General features: G+C 37.6%; 1 protein-coding gene across 5 annotated transcripts in view; it reads left to right on the top strand.

Moving 5' to 3' along the window:
• L3MBTL3 (L3MBTL histone methyl-lysine binding protein 3) overlaps nt 1–20,410 on the top strand; it is a 119,659-nt gene that overhangs the window by 70,056 nt on the left and 29,193 nt on the right. For all 5 annotated transcript variants that reach the window (XM_061207728.1, XM_061207727.1, XM_061207726.1 and 2 more), the window contains 3 exons: nt 6,323–6,437; nt 9,144–9,246; nt 18,814–18,963. In XM_061207728.1, coding sequence (XP_061063711.1) covers nt 6,323–6,437; nt 9,144–9,246; nt 18,814–18,963 — 368 coding nt within the window. The remainder of the gene's footprint in view (nt 1–6,322; nt 6,438–9,143; nt 9,247–18,813; nt 18,964–20,410) is intronic.

The raw sequence follows: 20,410 nt of genomic DNA, 5'->3' as shown, positions 1-20,410 counted from the left end.
CTGTGTTGGGTCTTCGTTTCTGTGCGAGGGCTTTCTCTAGTTGTGGCAAGCGGGGGCCACTCTTCATCGCAGTGCGCTGGCCTCTCACTATCACGGCCTCTCTTTTTGCGGAGCACAGGCTCCAGACGCGCAGGCTCGGTAGTTGTGGCTCACGGGCCCAGCCGCTCCGCGGCATGTGGGATGTTCCCAGACCAGGGCTCGAACCCGTGTCCCCTGCATTGGCAGGCAGATTCTCAACCACTGCGCCACCAGGGAAGCCCAAAATCAACTTTTTAAGTTATGTAATACATAATATTTCACACTGAGTTATTACAGTTAAATTTTTTTAAACCTAGTATATTTTGCTGTTGAAGAAAAATGACAAGAATATTTTTGCTCTTGTCTTTTATGTTTTTGTGACAGAACGTAAGGTTGTTCTGCCCTCTCCATCCCCACCGCCAGGTCTGGTTCCCCAGAGGCAAGAACTTTCAACTCTTTTGGCTGTTGCTTATGACATTTGATCTGCAGTTTAAAAAAATAATAGCTGCATTCTGCTATTTCTGAATCCATCAATTTTAAATATATTTATTTCCTTCCTCTTTTGGTAGTTCAGGATTTAGATCTTGTCATCCTTCCCTTCCCCTTATCCTTTCAGTAATTATTTCACAGTGTTTGTTCTTTTTTTTTTTTACTCTTGCATGTTTATTGTCGTAAACAAATCTTGTTCACTGCTGAGCAGAGGAGTCTTTTTCCTATGATACTTTGTTTTTCCTAGAGTCAGTAATTAATTTGTATTTTGATTTTAAATTGCCTGTGTTCTTACTAGATTTTAACAAATGCTCCAATAAATCTGACAAGTCTTTTGGTCAAAAAGCTCAAGTATATTTTTGAAGCTTGCATCTATATCTTTCTTTTTTTCCTGAACCCTTCTTCCCACAGCTTAACAGCCACCTATTCTGATCAGCGTGATTACCCTCTCAGCCTCACACACAGCTTTCATCCTGAGACTCCTCTTTGCCAACACACTGTATTGTATATTCATTTTTCCTGAGTCTCATGCTTTGTATTTCTTTGTATACTCTCTTACCTTGCTGAAACACATCTTTTGTAACTTTCTGAGGAAAGGTGTATGAAAGGCATATTTTTCGACTCTTTGCATATCAGAAAATGTCAATCTACTAGCCTTTCATTTGATTCATTCTGTGATGGGGTAGAGAATCATTTCCCCTCAGAAACTACAAGCATTGTTCTGCTGTCTTCCCACGTCAAGTGTTGGTTTTTGAGACATCCAAGGCCATTGGGTTCCTTCTCTCTGGGTGATGTACCTTTTCTCTCTGGAAACTCTCAAGACCATCTTTGTCCCTGATATTCTGATGTTTTGTGGTGACGTGCCTTGGTGTGAGGGTCTTTTTTCATTTATCATGCAGGGCACTAATACCCTTTCACTGTGGAGTTTCATATCCTTTGGTTTTTAGAAATGTTCTTACATTATTGCTTTGATGACTTCCTTCTCTCTCACTGTTCTCTTTTGCAAGTCCTGCTACTCTGGTATTAAACCTCTGGGATGGACCCCCTAATTTTCTTATATTTTCTTTCTTATGCTTCTCTGATTTTTTTTTTCTACTTGCTTAGAGATATCCACTCTATTTTTTAAATCCTGTATTACATTTTTAATTACAACTATTTTTTTTTAATTTTCAAGAGTTTTTTCTTATTTTCTAGTCTTCTCCCTTCTCCCCTTTCAAAATGGCATCCTCTTTTTATTTCCTGAAGCAATATTGTTTCTTATCTGAGGACACCAGTGATAGTTTTCCTTCTGTTTCCTTTTATTTTCTCTAAATTCCTCTTTGAGTTAGTTTGCCTTCTGCTTTCACATTAGAGCCTCTCTTCAAATGTCAAGTCCTTGATTGGCTGTTCACAGTAAGAAAAGGCGCTTAACATTAGTTGTTTTTAGTCAATAAGGTGGGCCTTATTGGCTGTTGGGCTTCATGTGGGAAAAGAGAGCAGAGAGCCAGCTTTTTCATAGGGAGGTCCCCATTCTTCAGCATCTGGGTTCTTGGTCTAGAGCCTTTCCGTTTCTTCTAGTCTCCTCCCTAGGGAGGGGCAAACTTGGTGGCCGCTGTGTGAGGCAGGGAGAAGGATGGGGTTGGAGGATACAGGCTCTCACTCAGTCCCTGTGCTTTCTGTCTGGCCCGTCACCATTGTCCTGGAGTTTAAAACCTCCATGCTTATGTCTCTAGAAAGTAAACCTCTACTCTTGCAGGGTTGCTGAAGGGGCAGTTACTTTGGTGGGTGGCATAGAGGATCAGACCTAGAGGTCTAACCACTCCATATTCAGAGTTTGAGCCAATGCTGTCATTTTCCAGACCTCCTCACATACCTGCTGCCTGCATATTGAGTCCTTCTGGGTTCTGCACTGTAAGCCAGTTCACTCTGGGCCTGCATTCCCTCTCTAGGCATCTGGGTTGCAACCCACCCACTCTCTACCAGTGGGTCAGCACTTCCTCATCTGCTTCTGCCCTCCACATACATCATCACCACTTCTCACCTATCAGCTACTTTCCTTCTCCACTTGTCCTTCTGGGTTTATACCTTTTCAAACATAACTTTCATTTCAGAAGAGAGCAGAAATAACCACCTGGGTCTAAAATGTGTTTTACTGAGTTGCCTTTCACCTGAACAGAAAATGCAACCAAATCATTTTTTTAAAAAAGAAATAGTGTGCTTTCTAAAAATATTATGTCTTAATCTTGAAATTTTCAATAACGAGTATTAAGTTTTTATAAAGGGTCCAAATTACACTCCTAGGTTAAAAAATGTATTCAGTTTTCTAAACTATAATTTTAAATATGTGTAAGTTAAATCATCTGTACTATGCTTTGATACGTAAAAGTCTATTTTCTTTAGAATTTTAATTAAATTCAGCCTTATTGCTGAGTTGCTTTTATGTTTAACTGTTTTTATACTGGGACATTTCTGTTATAAATATTTTTGGATGTCTTTTTATGTTCTGTACAATGTTTAAATATTTCGTGTTGTATGTTTATGTATCTTCCTCTCTTGCTGTTTGTCAGGCATTTGATTTCGTTTCAAAATAGGACCCAGCAAGAGAAAAGCTATCAGTTACCATTACTAGAATGTCTGATTTTTTGTTTGTTTAAAAGCCTCTTAATGTGCCAGGGACTGAAGTAGTAAAGATGAAATGAAATTATATAAACTTTAATAAATTTATTTCATCTGGGCTTCCAGAGTAAGAATACTAATTAGGGTTAATATTAATTTTGTATATATTATTAATGTTCACATAATTTCAGATAGCAGTTTTTTAATTGAAGTATACTTGACTTACAATATTTTATTAGTTTCAGGTGTACAGTGTAGTGATTCAGTATTTTTGCAGATTATACTCCAATAAAAGTTATTACAAGTAATGGCTATAATTCCCTGTGCTGTACAATATATCCTTGTTGCTTATCTATTTTATACATAGTAGTTTACATCTGTTAATCCCATACCCCTAATTTGTTCTTTCCCCCTTCTCTCTCCCCTCTGGTAACCACTAGTTTTCTATATCTGTGGGTCTCTTTCTGTTTTGCATATATATTCATTTGTATTATTTTTTAGATTCCACATATAAATGATTAGGTAGCAGTTTTTAAGTGCATTTGCTACTTAGAGAGTTGTATTGTTACCTCTGTTCATAATATCTAAATTAAATTTTAACTCTGAAATTTAACCTTAAAGTACTAAGATTCTCCCGATTGCCGGCCAACCTAGTTTGTAGGAGATGTTAGACTTATTTACAGTAACTAAGGTATATCTGTCATCTAAGATAGATGACTTTTCATTGCCAAACTGAGATGTCAGTTTTAATGAAAAGTAGGAAGGGGTTATGGTATCACCAGATATAGTAGCTCCAACATATTCTTGAAGGTATATGGGAGGAAATTTTTAAAAGAACCCTATTATTTATGATGATATTAAGATTTTTGGAGTCTATATTGCTGTACAGTAGTGTCCTGTTTAGTATCAGTGGGACTCAATTCTGAGTGCACAGCAGAGTTACTTATAAGTTAAGTAAGCATATAGATGCACAGAACCCAAGCTATACCTGTAAGTTCAGAACCTCCTTGGTGGGCTCAGCCATTTTTGTATTTTTTTTTCTTCTTCTTTTCAATAATCATGAGTAATTCTAGTGTATATCCAGGTTGGAGAACCACTTACTTGTTAGGATTGAGTTTGTTTGCTATATGAAGATAGCTAAATTTTGTAAAATTTAATAAATGGAACATGAGTTATGGGAACATTGATTCCAGTATAGAAGAAGTGAAATTCAGGAATAGCAAGATGAGAAAACATAAGAGTTTCATGTATCCAGTAAAATAGAGCATTATCACTTGATGATTAGTTGAGAATTAGAATGCTTAAAACTTAACTATAATGCTGTGAATTATGACTGCTCATTTATTGGTGGCATTGATAGCATAAACTTTAGAAAATTACCATGAATATCATTGTGTGTTATTTGAACACTATTTTTGATCAGAAGAAAGGAAAGGGTTGTTTCAGGTTAAACAACTTTCTTTAAGTGCTGCTTTTATATGCAGTGTATGTGAATGATGAACAAGTTTATTTTGGATCCATGAATTTTAGCCTCTTACTCCTCCTAACTAGCTCTGTGATCTTTTCTCCTCTTTAAAATATTATCCATGATTTCTTGCAGGTGTGGAATTCTGTGGGATTTAATTCTAGGATTAATTAATTTCTAAGCTTGAGAAAGTGGAGTCATTGCAATAGACATTATATTGAACCCATATATACATACCTTAATAACTCTGTACTATTCCATCATATAAATATACCATAATTTATTTAACCAGTTTCCTGCTGGTAGACACTCTGGTTGCTTTCTACTACAACAATGAGTGGAGTTATTTAGATTATCAAGTCAAAGATGATATATTTTAAGTGTTGATCCATTATTGCCAAATAACTCTCCAGAAATATCTCACCAGTCAAGACTCCTGTCAATGGTCTATGAGAACGTCCATTTATTCTCATACTTATCAGCTCTAGAAGTCACCAAAATGGAATATTTTGGCAGGTTGAAAGGAGAAGAATTTCATCCTGTGATTTTAATTTGTAGTTTTTTAGTTGTAAGTGAAATTGATTGTCTTTTCACGTGTTTACTAACAAGTTATTTTCTTGTTTATGAGCCATTTGTATCTTTTCCATCTTTTCTGTTGGATTTTTCATCTTTTTATACTGATATATGGTGTTTTTACAAATTAAGGAACGAAGTACATTGTCACATGTTAACAGATGTATTTTTCAGGTTTCTTTTGGGTTTTCCATCTTGCCAGCAGCAATATTTGCCATTGTGAAGATTTAAATTTTGATGTACTCGAATTGATCCATCTTTTCTTTTATGGCTTTTGAGTTTGGTGTCTTGCTTACAAAGGCTACTGCACTCCAAGATAAATATATTAATGTATGCTTTCTTCTAGAACTTTTATTCAGTTTTCAATGTTTGGATTTTTTAATCCATCTGGCATCTATTGTATTTTTAGTAGTAAGAGATTCATAGACTTTAAGAAGGAAATCTAGCTGGCAAACTTGATCTAAAATAAAATATATATAACATTTTAGTATATCCTTTCCTTCTAAAAGATAAAAAATATGTGATACTTGAAAGATATGTAGCTGATCCTTAGTAACCATGCCTGAAAGACTAACTGCCCTTTTACATGGTGGCCAATAAAGTTGGTAGCCCTGACCACTCTGTAAAATCTCTTTGAGAGATATTGTAATTATTTATGAGAAAAAATATTTTAAAATGCATTTGATGGAGTCATATTTTGTAAATTGGGTGTCCATCCACTGAATTTTTTAAAGTCTTTTTTAGCATAATTCTAGGAGACTTGACATTTATATGAAAGGTCTTGCCTCTCTACTCTCCCTTCCTCCTCCCTCCCTCCCTTCCCTGATTTATTCATTACTCAGTAATATTTATTGGGTGTTTAGTGTTGCTCATATGAAGATGTTAGGTACTCAAACTGCTTATAGTAGTGGGAGATACATGTAATATGTCTGTAGAAGTATTACCCAAAAAGTGCCCTTGGCAAGACGTTTAATTATGGTTAGATAATATGTCGAAGGTAGTTCAACAGTACCTCTTTTCTCATACTGGGATGAAGTAATTTGAATAATTAAAATAATTTATCTGGATATTAAATGTACTATATAAGTTAGAAGAGAATGAAGATGGTTATGGTGGGCAAAACTTTTACTGTAGGAATTCTCATGACCTAAATTATACTGTTAATTTCTTTTTGTTATCCAGGTTCACTTTGATGGCTGGAATAGTTGCTATGATTACTGGATAGATGCAGATTCTCCTGATATTCACCCCGTCGGTTGGTGTTCAAAAACCGGGCATCCTCTTCAGCCTCCTTTGAGTAAGAGACACAGTGATAACCTAAAGAAATGTTTCCATTTTCTTGTGTAGTGTGCTTAATATTTTCTTTTCCTCTACCTTCTCGTTCTATTGGGTTGGCCAAAAAGTGCCTTCAGTTTTTAAGTAAAAATAAAAGACACATTTTTCATTTTCACCCAGAACTTTATTGACAACGTATTCACCCTTTTTTTCCACTACCTTCTGCCATTTTTCAGGCAACTTCATAATTCAGTCTTCCCAAAACTTAATTATCTTTTTGAGCAAAGAACTGTTCCAGGTGCCTTTTACAGTCTTCCAGTGAATTGAAATTTTTTCCATTAAGAGAATTTTGTAAAGACCTAAAAAATGGAAATCTGAAGGTGCAATGTCTGGTGAATACAGCAGATGAATCAAAACTTCCCAGCCAAGATGGAACAGTTTTTGCCTGGTCATCAAAGAAACATGCGGTCTTGCGTTATCCTGATGGAAGAGTATGTATTTTCTGTTGACTAATTCTGGATGCTTTTCATCGAGTGCTGCTTTCAGTTGGTCTAATTGGGGGCAGTCCTTGTTGAAATTAATCATTTGGTTTTCCAGAAGGAGCTCATAATAGAGGACTCCCTTCCAATCCCACCATATATACATCACCTTCTTTGGATGAAGACTGGCCCTTGGTGTGGTTGGTGGTGGTTCATTTCGCTTGCCCCAAGATCTCTTCTGTTCCACATTATTGTACAGTACCCACTTTTCATCACCTATCACAGTTTGTTTTAAAAACGGAATGTTTTCATTATGTTTAAGAAGAGAATCACATGCAGAAATATGGTCAAGAAGGTTTTTTTCGCTTAACTTATGTGGAACCCAAACATCAAAGCGATAAACATAACCAAGCTGGTGCAAGTGATTTTCAATGCTTGATTTGATATTTGATATTTTGGGTATGTCAGCTATCTCCCACCTGGTATAATGTTGATTGTTCTCAATTAATGTCTCGATTTGATCGCTGTCAGCTTCAGCTGGTCTCATGGAGCATCGTCCAGTGAGAAATCTCCAGCCTGAAACTTCGCAAACCACTTTTGACATGTTTGATCAGTCACAGCACTTTCTCCATACACTACACAAATCTTTTTTTGTATTTTGGTTGCGCTTTACCTTTCTTTTTTTTTTTTTTTTTTTTTTTTTTTTACCTTTCTTGAAATAATAAAGCATAATGTGCCAAAAATGTTGCTTTTTTTCTTCCATCTTCAGTATTAAAATGGCTACACAAAAATTCACCAATTCTGGTAAGTCTTTTTTTAAATGCATGCTAATATGACAGCTGTCACATAAAGTCTAACAAAATTGTTTTGAAATAAGTTAAAGACAACGAAGTGCTACTAGAGCCATCTTATGGGAAAAACCGAATGAACCTTTTGGCCAACCCAATACTTCTCTACTGTACATTTCTTCTTTGGTTAATCCTTTTTCCTCTTACTGCATTTTTAGTTACCTGATAGTCAAAAATACATAAAAGAAAAAATTTAATATTTGAAAAAGTAGAGTGTTTCTAGACTTTCTTTTATTTAACAGTATCATCATCTTTTAAAACTAGTACTAAATTTTGGAAGACAATTTGTCAGACTATCAAAATTTAATGTATCAATGTCAATATACTAATAGTGATTTTATATTGTAGTTTTACAAAATAGTACCATTGGGAAAAACTGGGCATAGTGTAGAAGGGATCTCCCTGTGTATTATTATTTACAACTGCACGCGAAGCTGCAGTCACCTCAATAAAAATTTCAGTTAAATTCAATTTTTTAAAAAAGGTACGCAGAACTTGACATACCAGATCTCAGTTTTGGAGGAAAATAAATACATTGTAGAAAGAAAAATGTAGCAAATACATTATTGTCGGGTTTCTTAAAAATTTAACATGCCTTCCCCACCTGGTGGCTTCACTTCTGGATGCCACATAGAAGCTACATAAGGGCACCAGAATGCACAGACATGGTATCGGTTACAGTATGTTTAAAATAATAAACCTTGGAAACAAATATTGGTTAAATAAATTATGGTGCACTCATGCTACGGCTACAATGCAACAGCCATAAAAATATTACTATTGAGATGGAAAGATTTATAAGACATGAAGTTAAAGACCAAAGAAGAGTGTTTCAGAATCGTTCATATCTATGTTGTGCCTTTTATGTGGCAAAATAAAACAAAACCAAAAACTTGATACATGTATAGATACAAATGTAGATACATGTGGGAATGCTTGGAACATCTAGGAAGGTTACACATGAACATGATTAGTCAGGAAAAGGAATGAAATGTGAGGGGAGTTGCTTGAGGGGATCTGTAACTGTTCTTCTGTATTCTGGTGTATTCTCTGAAGTTTTCACAGTGTGCAGGTATTCATATATTAATTATGTTATTTACTTGATCAAAATGTTTAGAATCATCTCATTATTTTAGATTTCGGTATCTCTGGAATTTGTGAAATTTTGAAAGAGTGTTGGATCAAAGGTTACCATTTCACTGTTGAAGTGTGAACAAAGTCCTAGGGGAAAACCTTTAGAAGTAGAGACTTTAAACATATTTTTAATTTTGTAGGACCTTCTTTTTCTGTTTATACATGTTGATTGAAAAATTGGATTTTTTTTCCCTGTTCTGATCCAAGACATTTGACTCTTATAGCCTTAAATTTTTGCTTTTTTTTTTTTTTTTGGCTTTTTAATAGGCCCCTTAGAATTAATGGAAGCCTCGGAACACGGTGGATGCTCAACCCCAGGATGTAAAGGGATTGGCCATTTTAAGAGAGCAAGACACCTGGGCCCTCACAGGTATGTGGTGCTGCCACTCAGGTGGAGATCCCTTATGTGGTCAGAGGGTGCCTGTCCCTTGTATGTGGAAGATAATGATTTCCATGTATACTAAATAGATATTAACTAATTCTGCATTCAGATCCATATGAAATGTGGTTACCATGGTGACCATGTAAAAATGAAGAGTGTATCTGTAGTTAAATTTGCCTGGGAAAGAATGCGTTCATGATTTAAAATAGATTTACTCTAGGTACTTGGCTTTTCTTGGCAACCTGATTAGTTTTATAGATACTGAACTTCTGAGATAGTCATTTTGGGTTGACTATTAATAATGAGAAGAGGGCAGGCCTTGTTGAAAGTATTTGTTTGGTAGAATATTCTGTGATTGGGTGACTCAACAATTTGAATAACGAGAGGTGAGATTATTGTAGATTAGCAGCAAAGATCACAAAAGGCACAAATATAAATAGACAAACATCAGAATACATTGTCAAAAATAGTTTTTCAATATTTTTCTCTCACATCTAAGTAACTTAAAAGAAAGAAACCAAATTTGTACATTTGAAATTTGATGTATTGTTTAGGCAATTTGGGGTCTTTGTAGACACGTTAAAATATTACTGAAATAGTAAGAAATTTCTGTGATTTAACTGGGATTTTTAGAGGACAGAGGCATCACCTAATTCACGTACATATTAAAATAATAATTTGTCAGTATAAGTATTCTAACTGTATGTTAATTGGATGGCCCAGTAATAAAAATGATTCCTTGTTTACCTAGTTTATACAGGTTGTGAATCTAGGTCTTTAAAAAATCTGAAGATTTCACTACCTGTTCCTCTAAGAATTAATAGGAATTGTTAAATTGGTGTGATTATTTTATCTTTATATAATTTCCTCTTTCTTAAATCTCTGCAGCCTCAAATGCTGCTTATCTTCCTTTTGCAACACTCCTGCCAAGTTTTTTTATGGGGTTCAGTGTGTTCCAGAGTAAAAGTCTGTGCATAGACAGAATAATGATTCCATTTGCAGATATCCATTTAAAAATCCTTTTCATGGCTTGTATGACTGCACACCAAAAGTTGTATGATTAAAGGGACATAAAAATACTGCATCTTAGAAGTGATTCAGTATTGGCAAGTGAAAGCAGCTGGATTACTCTTAGGCATTACAGTAGTATCTCCCTTACCCCCCTTATCCCTGTGGGAGATATGTTCCAAGATCCCCAGTGGACGCCTGAAACCTCAGATAGTACCGAACCCTATATGTACTAGGTTTTTTCCTATACATACATACCTGTGATAAAATTTAATTTATAAATTAGGCAGAGTAAGAGATTGTCAACAATAATAATAAAATAGAACAATTATAACAATATATTATAATAAAAGTTATGTGAATGTGGTCTCTCTCTCTCTAAATATCTCATTGTACAAATTTAATGCCTTTTCCATTTTAACTCAGTGCTTATTACACACTAACTTTCGCCGTTTGAGGTGCGACAGCAGTACTAACATGAATTTCTTTTTCTTTCTTCAAAATTTCACAGATAGAAGATTCGTTCTTACTGTAGAGTTTAGCAACCTCAGCATATGATTTTTTTCTTTCTTCATGAGGTCGAGAACTGTCACTTTTTCACCTAAGGAAGCACTTCACGGCTTCCCTTTGGTGTACCTGGATTGCCAGCATCACTACTGTTGCACTTGGGCTGTTATTAAGTACAGTAAGGGTGACTTAACACAAGCACTGTGGTACCTCGACAGTGGATCTGATAACCTAGGTGGCTACTAAGTGACTAACGGGCGGGATACACTGGACTAAGGGGTGATTTGCTCCCTGGCCAGTCAGAGTGGGACAGCGTGAGATTTCATCACGCTACTCAGAATGGCGCACAGTTTAAAACCTATGAATTGTTTATTTCTGGAATTTTTCGTTTAATATTTTCATACCTTGGTTGACCTCAGATAAGTGAAACCACAGAAAGCCAAACCACGGATAGGGAGTGACTACTGTATATAAGTCCAAAAACTCATTAGTATGCTAAATTTCCATTATATATCTATAAATTCTTTCATTTAGTAAATATTTTTGAGCAGCGGGTTTTTTTTTTTTCAGTAAGATTTATTGAGCATTTGTTTACTTTCTCTGAGCTTTGCACTAATTGTTTTACATGTATTGGATAACCTTCAAGCGACCCTATAATATAGAACTATTATTTCCTCCATTTTTTTGATGAAGCCACCATGGCACTCTAGAGGTTTTTCTAACTTGCCTACTTGACTGCTGGTGAGGGGGGAGCCAGGAATGGTGCCCAGTCTAACTGTGCTTTTGACCACTCCCCCCCTCACTGACTCTCAGGGCACGGCTCCCTGAATTAGTCACAGATCCAGCCTTCAAAGAACTCAGGGACTAATGGACCTATAAAAGCTGTACATAATTTTATTAAAATATAAGATACAAAATAGTAACTAATATTGAAACTTTGACATATGTACCTCTCTACTGTACAACCCCAAGATGTTCATTGAACCAAAGGCAATTTGCTCAAATTATGAAGGAAAAACAGAAATCTTAAAAATGGGTGAATACTGACATTATGTTTTTGGGGGTACAATGAAAAATTTACAAAGAATTTTTTTTTTTTGGTCTTCTGGGAAGAAAATCCACCTTGTAACAATGTCCATAATCTCTTTAGGAGTGCTGTAGGTCTGAGCAGAGAGGTTTGCCTGTCACAGGAAGGTCTGTGGTGACAGCCCTGTCCCCTGCCTGATGGCACCAGCCATTCATTAAGACTGCCTTTCCCTAAGTGTGCTGTGGACCTCTGAGGGTCCTTCAGCTGGTCCACACCCATTTCACAAAGTTTCAGTGATTATCTCTGGAGTCTTTTTTCAAAGATGAAGTGTTGTATTTGCTAAATGAAGGGAGAAATTATGGGGAGAATCATGAAAGATGTTATGGAGAAATGTGATCCAAAAAAAAAAATCTATCAGTATAATTGGAACCATAGTGGAGAATGACTCATTGTTTTCTGGAATGAGAGAGGAAGAAGTATACCTCATGGCTTAGAAGCCATGCATTGATAAAGAAGTTGTGTTCATTTCCTTGTCACGTATCAGACATAACCGGCAGATCTGTATATAACTCTGGGTCAGGGATGCGATCCAGAGAACTAGTGTCAGCTCCTGCCCGTGTCCTATATTCCCTTCTTTTCAGCCCTTTCAGCTGGCTTTTCTTAGTCTCCCTGAATATGCTGTTCTCTTTTCAGCACTCAAAGCTCTTTATCTGGCGGGATATTAATCCTTACCAGTCACAGCCTGTTTTCCATTTCCTTGGTAGACTTGTGGAAGCGCTGCTGCATCATGGCTACTCTTTAAAAGGTTCATTTCCCTGGCGCTTACTTTTGTCCTTACTGAGAATGCTGTGCTTAGGAAAACATAACGAGAAAGTTCTCTTTGGATTAATCTACTGAGAAACCACATAAATCAAAACATGCATTCTTTGCTTAGATAACAAGGAAAGTTGCTCTTTTGGCACGAATAATCAATTTTATGAACATGTAAGCAAAAGCCAGTGTTCTGACTAGCATGTGTTGTTAGAGTCTCCAGAAATTACAATAGTTGTATTTGATCTAAGAAGTGTTAGAAATAGAAATGTGTTCTCAACAATGAAATGTAAGAATGTGATGTTTTTCAATGTTAAAATGTAAACAGTCAGTGAGTGAGTTGGATGTGGATATGGTGTTCTCCTTTCTAGGGATGTTCAGGAGCCAGATGACTTAATTCTATCTCTAGCAAGGCAGCATTAATATTGGTTGTGTCATGGTGTTTCCCTTTGTTGATTCATTCATTTGGCCTACTGAGAGGTCATAACGGGAGGAGATTAAAGGATAACTAAAGTTATGTAAAACTAAATGTTCTACGTATCTAATGCCTTCAGAAGTAAATGTTTCCTATGTAAGATTTTATCTTGGTGAAATTAAATAAGAAAAGAAAAAAACAGAGAGTACTTCCTGCAACCTTAAAGGATATTTATAAAGTCCATGGAGAGTTTTAAAAAATTAGTAACTCTAGATTTATACCTGCAAACTATAGTCATCATATTCGTTCAGCATCCATCCATTCATGGAACAAACACTTATTGAGTGTCTGCTGTATGCAGATACTGGGTTAGGTGATGGGCTGTACAGAGGAGAGGGCCCCTACTTCTAAGGAGAACAGTGTGGTACAAACAGATTTTTGGAGAGGCATGAATGAGTAGCACTCGGAGAGAAGCATCAACTTTTCCTGAGGGAAGCAGAGAGCCTCTATAAATGGGGCATATTATGGAGTTTTTAATGCTATTGTTTATTTTTGCTGATGGTCTTTTACACAGTAGGGGTTAAGTGTTACTCTTCTTCTCCTTTTAAAATAATAATCCTAGGCAAGATTTTTTTTGTGGCTTCCTATTTGCGAGGCACTTAGATCTGTTATCTCATTTAATTCTCTCAGCAGTTCTATAAAGCTGGCACTGTTCTAATCTCTGTTTTACAGAAGTGGGAGGAGAGATTTAGAATGCTTGAGAAAGTGCCCAGGATCAGAGAGTGGCAGACCCGGGATTCAGCCCAGGCTTTTGAGGCACTGAAGTCACTACTCTTAACCGCTAGACTCTCATGCAAAGCACAGTGGCTGGATAGAGCATGTATTTTATAGGTTCTTGTCTCGACAGAGTGTGAGAATGATTATGTGAGCACTTAGAAAACTGAAGACATTGTCCAGTTGTTTAAATAAGTGTATTTATAACTAAAAGGGTTTTAAAGGTGGCAGTGGAAAGCAGTGAACATGGCAGTTTTTCCACCTTTCCTTATAAGCTGGACCAGTCTTTACAAGGAAAAACTGCCTTCTTACAGTGGCCAGTGGGACAAGTATTTGTATATATAGCAGATACGGAATTATTTGCTAATAGAACAGCGTGCACCCTAATAAAGTCCTTACGGTAGAGAGCTGTGTAATCCTGTGTGAATCTGTTCCCCTGCCTTCTGAGGAACTGCGTAACGGTAGAGTTGTGTGTACATGTATACACGCGTGTGCCCATGACTAAGTACACGTGTTGTGCCATGAGCCATGCCTTACTTACGTTTTGTTACTAGAAACTTAGTAGATGAGAAACTAGAAATGATTATAAGCCTAATGAGAACCCACTTTTTCTACAGAAGTTTGATCAGCACTGCTGTGTTTATAAAGTCATTCACTTTTAAAACTGCATATGAATTTTATAAACTTAAAAGTGAGGAAATTGGCCCAGAAAGGTTAAGTACTGCCTCAGTTTATATTAGCTACGTGACAGTAGCATCTTGCTAGAAGGTGGTACTCTCAGATGGGTCACGGATTAGGCATAAAGAAATTGCAAGGTACTTTTTGCCAGTGTAGTGTAAAGATTAGGAGACAGCCAGAGTTCGTACTCTAATGGGATGATACTAAGCAAGTTCCCTTTTTAAAGCCTCAGTTTCAACATCTATAAACTGAGCATTAGAATAGGAGTGACTTCCCAGGGTTGTAGGAGTTAGATGAGGTGATGCAAGTAAAGCACGCAGCCCGTGTAACACACTCAGTCTGTGGTAATGTTTGTTGTCGTCATCTTCATTTTACAAATGAGAAAACGGAGTCTTCCAAGTTGTGCCTGCTCTTTGTGGATAAAGCTGCAGAGCACATTTAGAACCAGATTCCTGATATCCGTCTGGGGCATTGCCCATCCCTGTGTGTACACTTCATTTGCATTTTGTGGCATCTTCTTTTTTTTTTAATCACCTCCTACTGTGGGAACCAGCTGGCTTCCCTTTCTGCCCCAGAGTAGTTGTAAGAATAGGAGGTGTGTAAACCCATTTGAGTTTTCTCAGGGTTCAGAAGAAGAGAAGGTGTTAGCACAAAATCCATAACTGATCAGCATGTGGTTGCCTTGATTGATCATCCTGGCCTATTAGTAAATCTTTGCTTGGAAGGCTGTGATTGTTTCCCCTACTGCAGGGTGAGAATTTGAAATTACCCTCTGGCCCTAGCAATCCAGAAACGGGGGATATTTAGGTGGCAAGTCTCATTCTGGTCTGCAGTCTTGCTCTCTGAGCTACCCAAGTTTACATATGGTGATCTAGAGAGACATATTCTTCCTTCACTTAATCAACAAACAGATGAAGAGGCTCCCTCATGGAGCTTATAATATAAGCCTTCTACACTGTAACTGTTCGCTATAGTGTGTAGTTGGAGACCCAGCCCATCTAAAAATCCAAGAATCTTCTCTGTATTGGAGTGGCGCTTGGGGCTAGGATCAGGACCTTCATTTTCTTTACTTTCTTAATATCCAATAAATTCCAAAGTGAACATACAGTTATTCAATAATCGTAAAGCCAGGTGTTTAACGGTGAGTCAAACATTTGATGATTGCGATATTCTAGGAAGAGCAGCATACTGTCCGTCAAAAGAAACCAAAAAAAAAATTTGGATTTTTTTTCCTGCTACCACAAAATTTAAGTAGATAAATTTGCAGTAGAAATACATACACAATTTGAGGAAGAAAGAATAGAGTCAAAGATGACCACGATCTGAGTTGGTTAATATATTTCCTTTATCAGAAACCAAGAATCAAGAGCAGGAAGAGGAGGTAGTTGTGTTTTTTATCCTTTTTCTTTTCCAGGGGAAGGGAGTTTATTAAAGATGAATTTGGTTTAAACACGTTTATTATAAGACAGCCCTAAGACAGTTACATTTTGCCTGAAACCAAGGTCAGGGTCAGGCAGGGCTCCACCTCCCTTAGGGGAGCCACAGGATCCCCTTCCTCGGGCCTGTGGGCAGAAGACCTAAATGTAGCCCAGCAGATGCTGCCATCTGGGGCTTCCATCATGAGGGGTGACGTGAAGGTAGATCGGACTTATTTGCAGCCTCCGTGGAATGGAGGACTGGGTGAGGTATGGAAGTGGCTGAGGGTCTGAGAAGAGGGATGAGTGCTGTAGCCCAGCAGCCTCATCCTGTGCAGATCATTTGGGAGGGGCAGGTGCTGCTTGGACCCTGCTTCCTGCCCGAGCCTGATTGTCCAGCCTTCCTGCTGAGCTGTCCAGTGCCCTTGCAATAAGTTCATTTCTGCTCAAGATAGAATTGGTTGTTGTCGCTCATATCTGTGAACACTGATTAGTACAAATATCCCATGAAGGATCCCATGAAGTACTTGAAAGGTATTGTTCAAAAAAAAAATCGTAGTTGGCAATGGATTTTCTTTCACATCATTGTTAAATGAGTAAAATGAAATAAAATAGTATTTCCATTCTGAATAGGATGGATAAAATAGTATGCTCATTTCGCTGAGCAACTTCACTGCTATGTGACCATGGGCAAGCAGCATCTCTGTTTGGACGTCTAATAAACATTCCATGATGCCTGATCCTGCCCCCAAATCTTCTTCCCTCTAGTCATTCTCATCTCAGAAAAAGAAAAAAGAAAGAGGCGTCCCTATTTCCACCCAGTTCTTCAAGCCAAAAACCTTGAATACTTCCTTTATGTCATTCCCCATCTCCAGCCCATCTACAGGAGGGATCTCAAAGGATACATGATGGTCCTCTTTACCCCCATCCCAACCACACAAATTCAAGTCACTATTGTATCTTTACTCGTACATAACTTCTCTTCCAATTCTGCTGCCTTGACATCTTCTCTCCACAAAGAATCCTGAGTGATTATTCTCAGTTGTAAATCAAACCATATCATTTCCTTATTCAAAGGTCCTCCAATGGCTACAAATTGAACCTAAAATAAAAATATGAACTGGTGACTGTGACCTGCTAGGGCCTACATAATACTTCCTTGCCTGCTTCTACACTATCTCCTGCCCTTGATCACTTCACTCTAGCCTAGCTGGTCTGTCTTTCCCTTACTCATGCCTGGCTTTCCTTATGTTGTATTATTCTTCCCATTTCCTGGAATGCCTTCTTCAGAGAGGCCCTGCCTCACCACCCCCCTCGCAGCCCCGCAGTCTCTCTTACATTATATTCTGGCTTTTGTCACTGTGTGGGGTTGTCCAATTTATTTGTGTAAATCATGTATAGCCCATCCCCTTCTAGAATATCAGCTCCATGAGAGCAGACAGCTTGTCTTTTTCATTTTGACTGTGTTTCCCATGGCTAGAAAGGTAATTAGCACATCGTAGTTACTTGATAAATACTTGTTGATCAAATGAATGAAATAATTCAAGAGTGAAGTTATCTAACCATTTTAAACTTAGTTTGTCACATGAAAAGCCTTCCGCGTAGGTTGTTGTAAAGATTAAGTAAAATACTGAATGTAGAATACTTAGCATGGTGCTCTGTATATAGTAAATGCTCCATAAATATCACTGGTTATTGTTTTTGTTATTGTTGGGTTAACATTATATACATTTATGTCAACACATGATCAAATGTTATTTACTTTACTCTTTTGCATAGATATCAAAGTAGCATGTAAGTAAAGAAAATAAAGATTGTACTTTTGATTACAAGGTATCTGTGATAAATTTTATAGACCATTATCAGAATCACTTGGGAGCATTTGCAGACTCTTCTCTCCTCCCAGGAGGATGTGTCAGATTCTCTTGGTAGAGGGCAGAAAGTCAGTGTTTAAAAATTTTCCCTAGGTGATTATCAACATTCCAAATAGTACCTAACCTGAGGAAAAGAATATGCAAGACACTAATATAGTTTACCTAAGTCCCAATCATTTCCAGATTTCAGGAGGCTTCCTAAAAACCAAGGGGCAAGATAGGGAGTTAGTTGGAGGGGTTGATTATGTATTGAGATAGAGGCTGCCCAGTTTTTCTGGAGACTGGAAAGCTGAGGCCCAGGTACAGGAGTATGCTGACTTAATGCTGAATTAACAGTTAGTGACCTGGATTCCCTTTGCTTGGATAACAGGAATGATCCCCACATGGAATCTGAGAGACCAACCAGTGGTCACAGATAGAAGGGAAGGGAGCTAGATGGGTCATTATCCAAGTTGGCTTCTCGTCCGTTTTCATATTAGGGATGGGAATAGCTACAGACTGATTTTTTTTCCCTAAGATATCAGTTATACATATGGGCCTGGAGACAGGAAATGGGGGGAACCTCCTTCCTTTGGAGGGTAGCAGCTGTTATAAAGGAAATTAAACAGTTTGCGATGGCCCTGGGCCTGGAAGATCACTTTAGGAAGTGATCTGCTCCATCTGTCACTCACTCTGTCTCTGTCCCACCTCTATCACCAACGCTCCTCCTATGTTAAGCATTTCTCTCTTGGGCTGATGGTTCCTAGAGATATGCACAGGCCCTGCCCTTGGACAACACAGGAGGGAGTCCTTCGGTGACCATCGCTCACTTCCAAAGACTGCATTTAAAAATCGAATGCAGAGGCATATTTTCTATCAGAATATACTTAAATTATGTTTTAAAGATAAAATATTTCATACTGTATGTTTAATCTGTGTAAATATATATATTCAGTTAAATTTTTGCATTTTATATTTTTAGCTTGTCATTTTAATTGGAAGAAGTAATTATGCTCTAACAGGAGTGTTCTTTTCTTTCGTTTTTTTTTTAAATTTTTAATGTTTTAGTGCTGCCACCTGTCCCTACTCAGAAATCAATTTGAATAAAGACCGAATTTTCCCAGACCGCTTAAGTGGTGAGATGCCTCCGGCTAGTCCGTCATTTCCAAGAAGTAAAAGGGCAGACACAAATGAAATCTCTTCATCTCCTGAAACCAGGTAATTAATGTGGTAATATTAGTGTTATTTAGAGGTACTGTAGTTGGAAGACTTCTTTTTCCTTAGGTGATTTATGTTCTGTAGTGATGTCTTCAAGTACATTATTGAAAATGCACCTGACTTAACGTGAGGCCGATGGTACTTATAAAAGTATGTCCAAATCAGGCAGGATATCGTATTACTTGTTAGTTGAGCTTGCTTGATGTTAGAAGTTTGGAAATCCCCATTTTATTTCATGCCAATTCATACTCTGAATGAACTGATCAATATTTGTATAAAAGCATCCTTTACAAAGAAGATGGTAGATTCCCTGTGAAGAATGGACATTATTTCTTTTTAGTGCTCATTATATGCCAAGTACTTGCATCTACATTATTTCATTTAATTATTAGGATATTTGTTGTACTGTTTGCTCAGTCATTTGGTTTTGATATCACTTGTAGAGTTGAGTTGGAATGTTTTAACCTCCGTGGATTATTAAGTAAAGAACCAAGTTTTGTTTGATGTTTTAAGTAAATGGTCTCTGCCTTTATATTAACTAAAGATATTACTAAAAGAAAACATTAATAGAAAGATGATCCTTAGCACTTAGGTTTTGGGGCTTTCTTTTATGGAGAGTTTTTAAAATCTAAGACAATGTAGTTCTTTGATTAATATTTTGTAACTTTTATTCTCATGGATGAACCAAGTGAACATTTGAATTAATAAATCTGATTCTTGGACTTCCCTGGAGGCCCAATGGTTAACAATCCACCTGCCAATGCAGGGGACACGGGTTCGATCCCTGGTCCGGGAAGATCCCACATGCCACGGAGCAGCTAAGCGCATGCACCACAACTACTGAGCCTGCGCTCTAGAGCCCTCGAGCCACAACTACTGAGCCCACGTGCTGCAACTACTGAAGCCCGCATGCCTAGATCCCATGCTCCGCAACAAGAGAAGCCACCGCAATGAGAAGCACATGCACCACAACAAAGAGTAGCCCCTGCTCGCTGCAACTAGAGAAAAAAACCCGCGTGCAGCAATGAAGACCCAACGCAGCCAAAAATAAATTAATTTAAAAAAATTTTTAAAAAAAATCTGATTCTCAGCTCACAGCAGTGTTATTGGAGTAATGGCATTTAAAGTATCAAAATCCTTAGAGAAAAGCAGTTTCACCCTATGGATTGGGGAGAGCTGTAACTTCTTTAATTATCAACAACAATGATGATTTTTTTTTTTTTTGGCTGCGTTGGGTCTTCATTGCTGCTCATGGGCTTTCTCTAGTCGCGGCGAGCGGGGGCTACTCTTCATTGCGGTGTGTGGGCTTCTCATTGTGGTGGCTTCTCTTGTTACGGAGCATGGGCTCTAGGTGCGTGGGCTTCAGTAGTTGTGGCTCGTGGGCTCTAGCGCGCAGGCTCAGTAGTTGTGGCGCATGGGCTTAGTTGCTCCACGGCATGTGGGATCT

This window comes from Eubalaena glacialis, chromosome 12, assembly GCF_028564815.1.
Source record: "Eubalaena glacialis isolate mEubGla1 chromosome 12, mEubGla1.1.hap2.+ XY, whole genome shotgun sequence".
NCBI classification, from domain to species: Eukaryota; Metazoa; Chordata; class Mammalia; order Artiodactyla; family Balaenidae; genus Eubalaena; species Eubalaena glacialis.
This window is presented reverse-complemented; position numbering and strand designations above follow the sequence as displayed.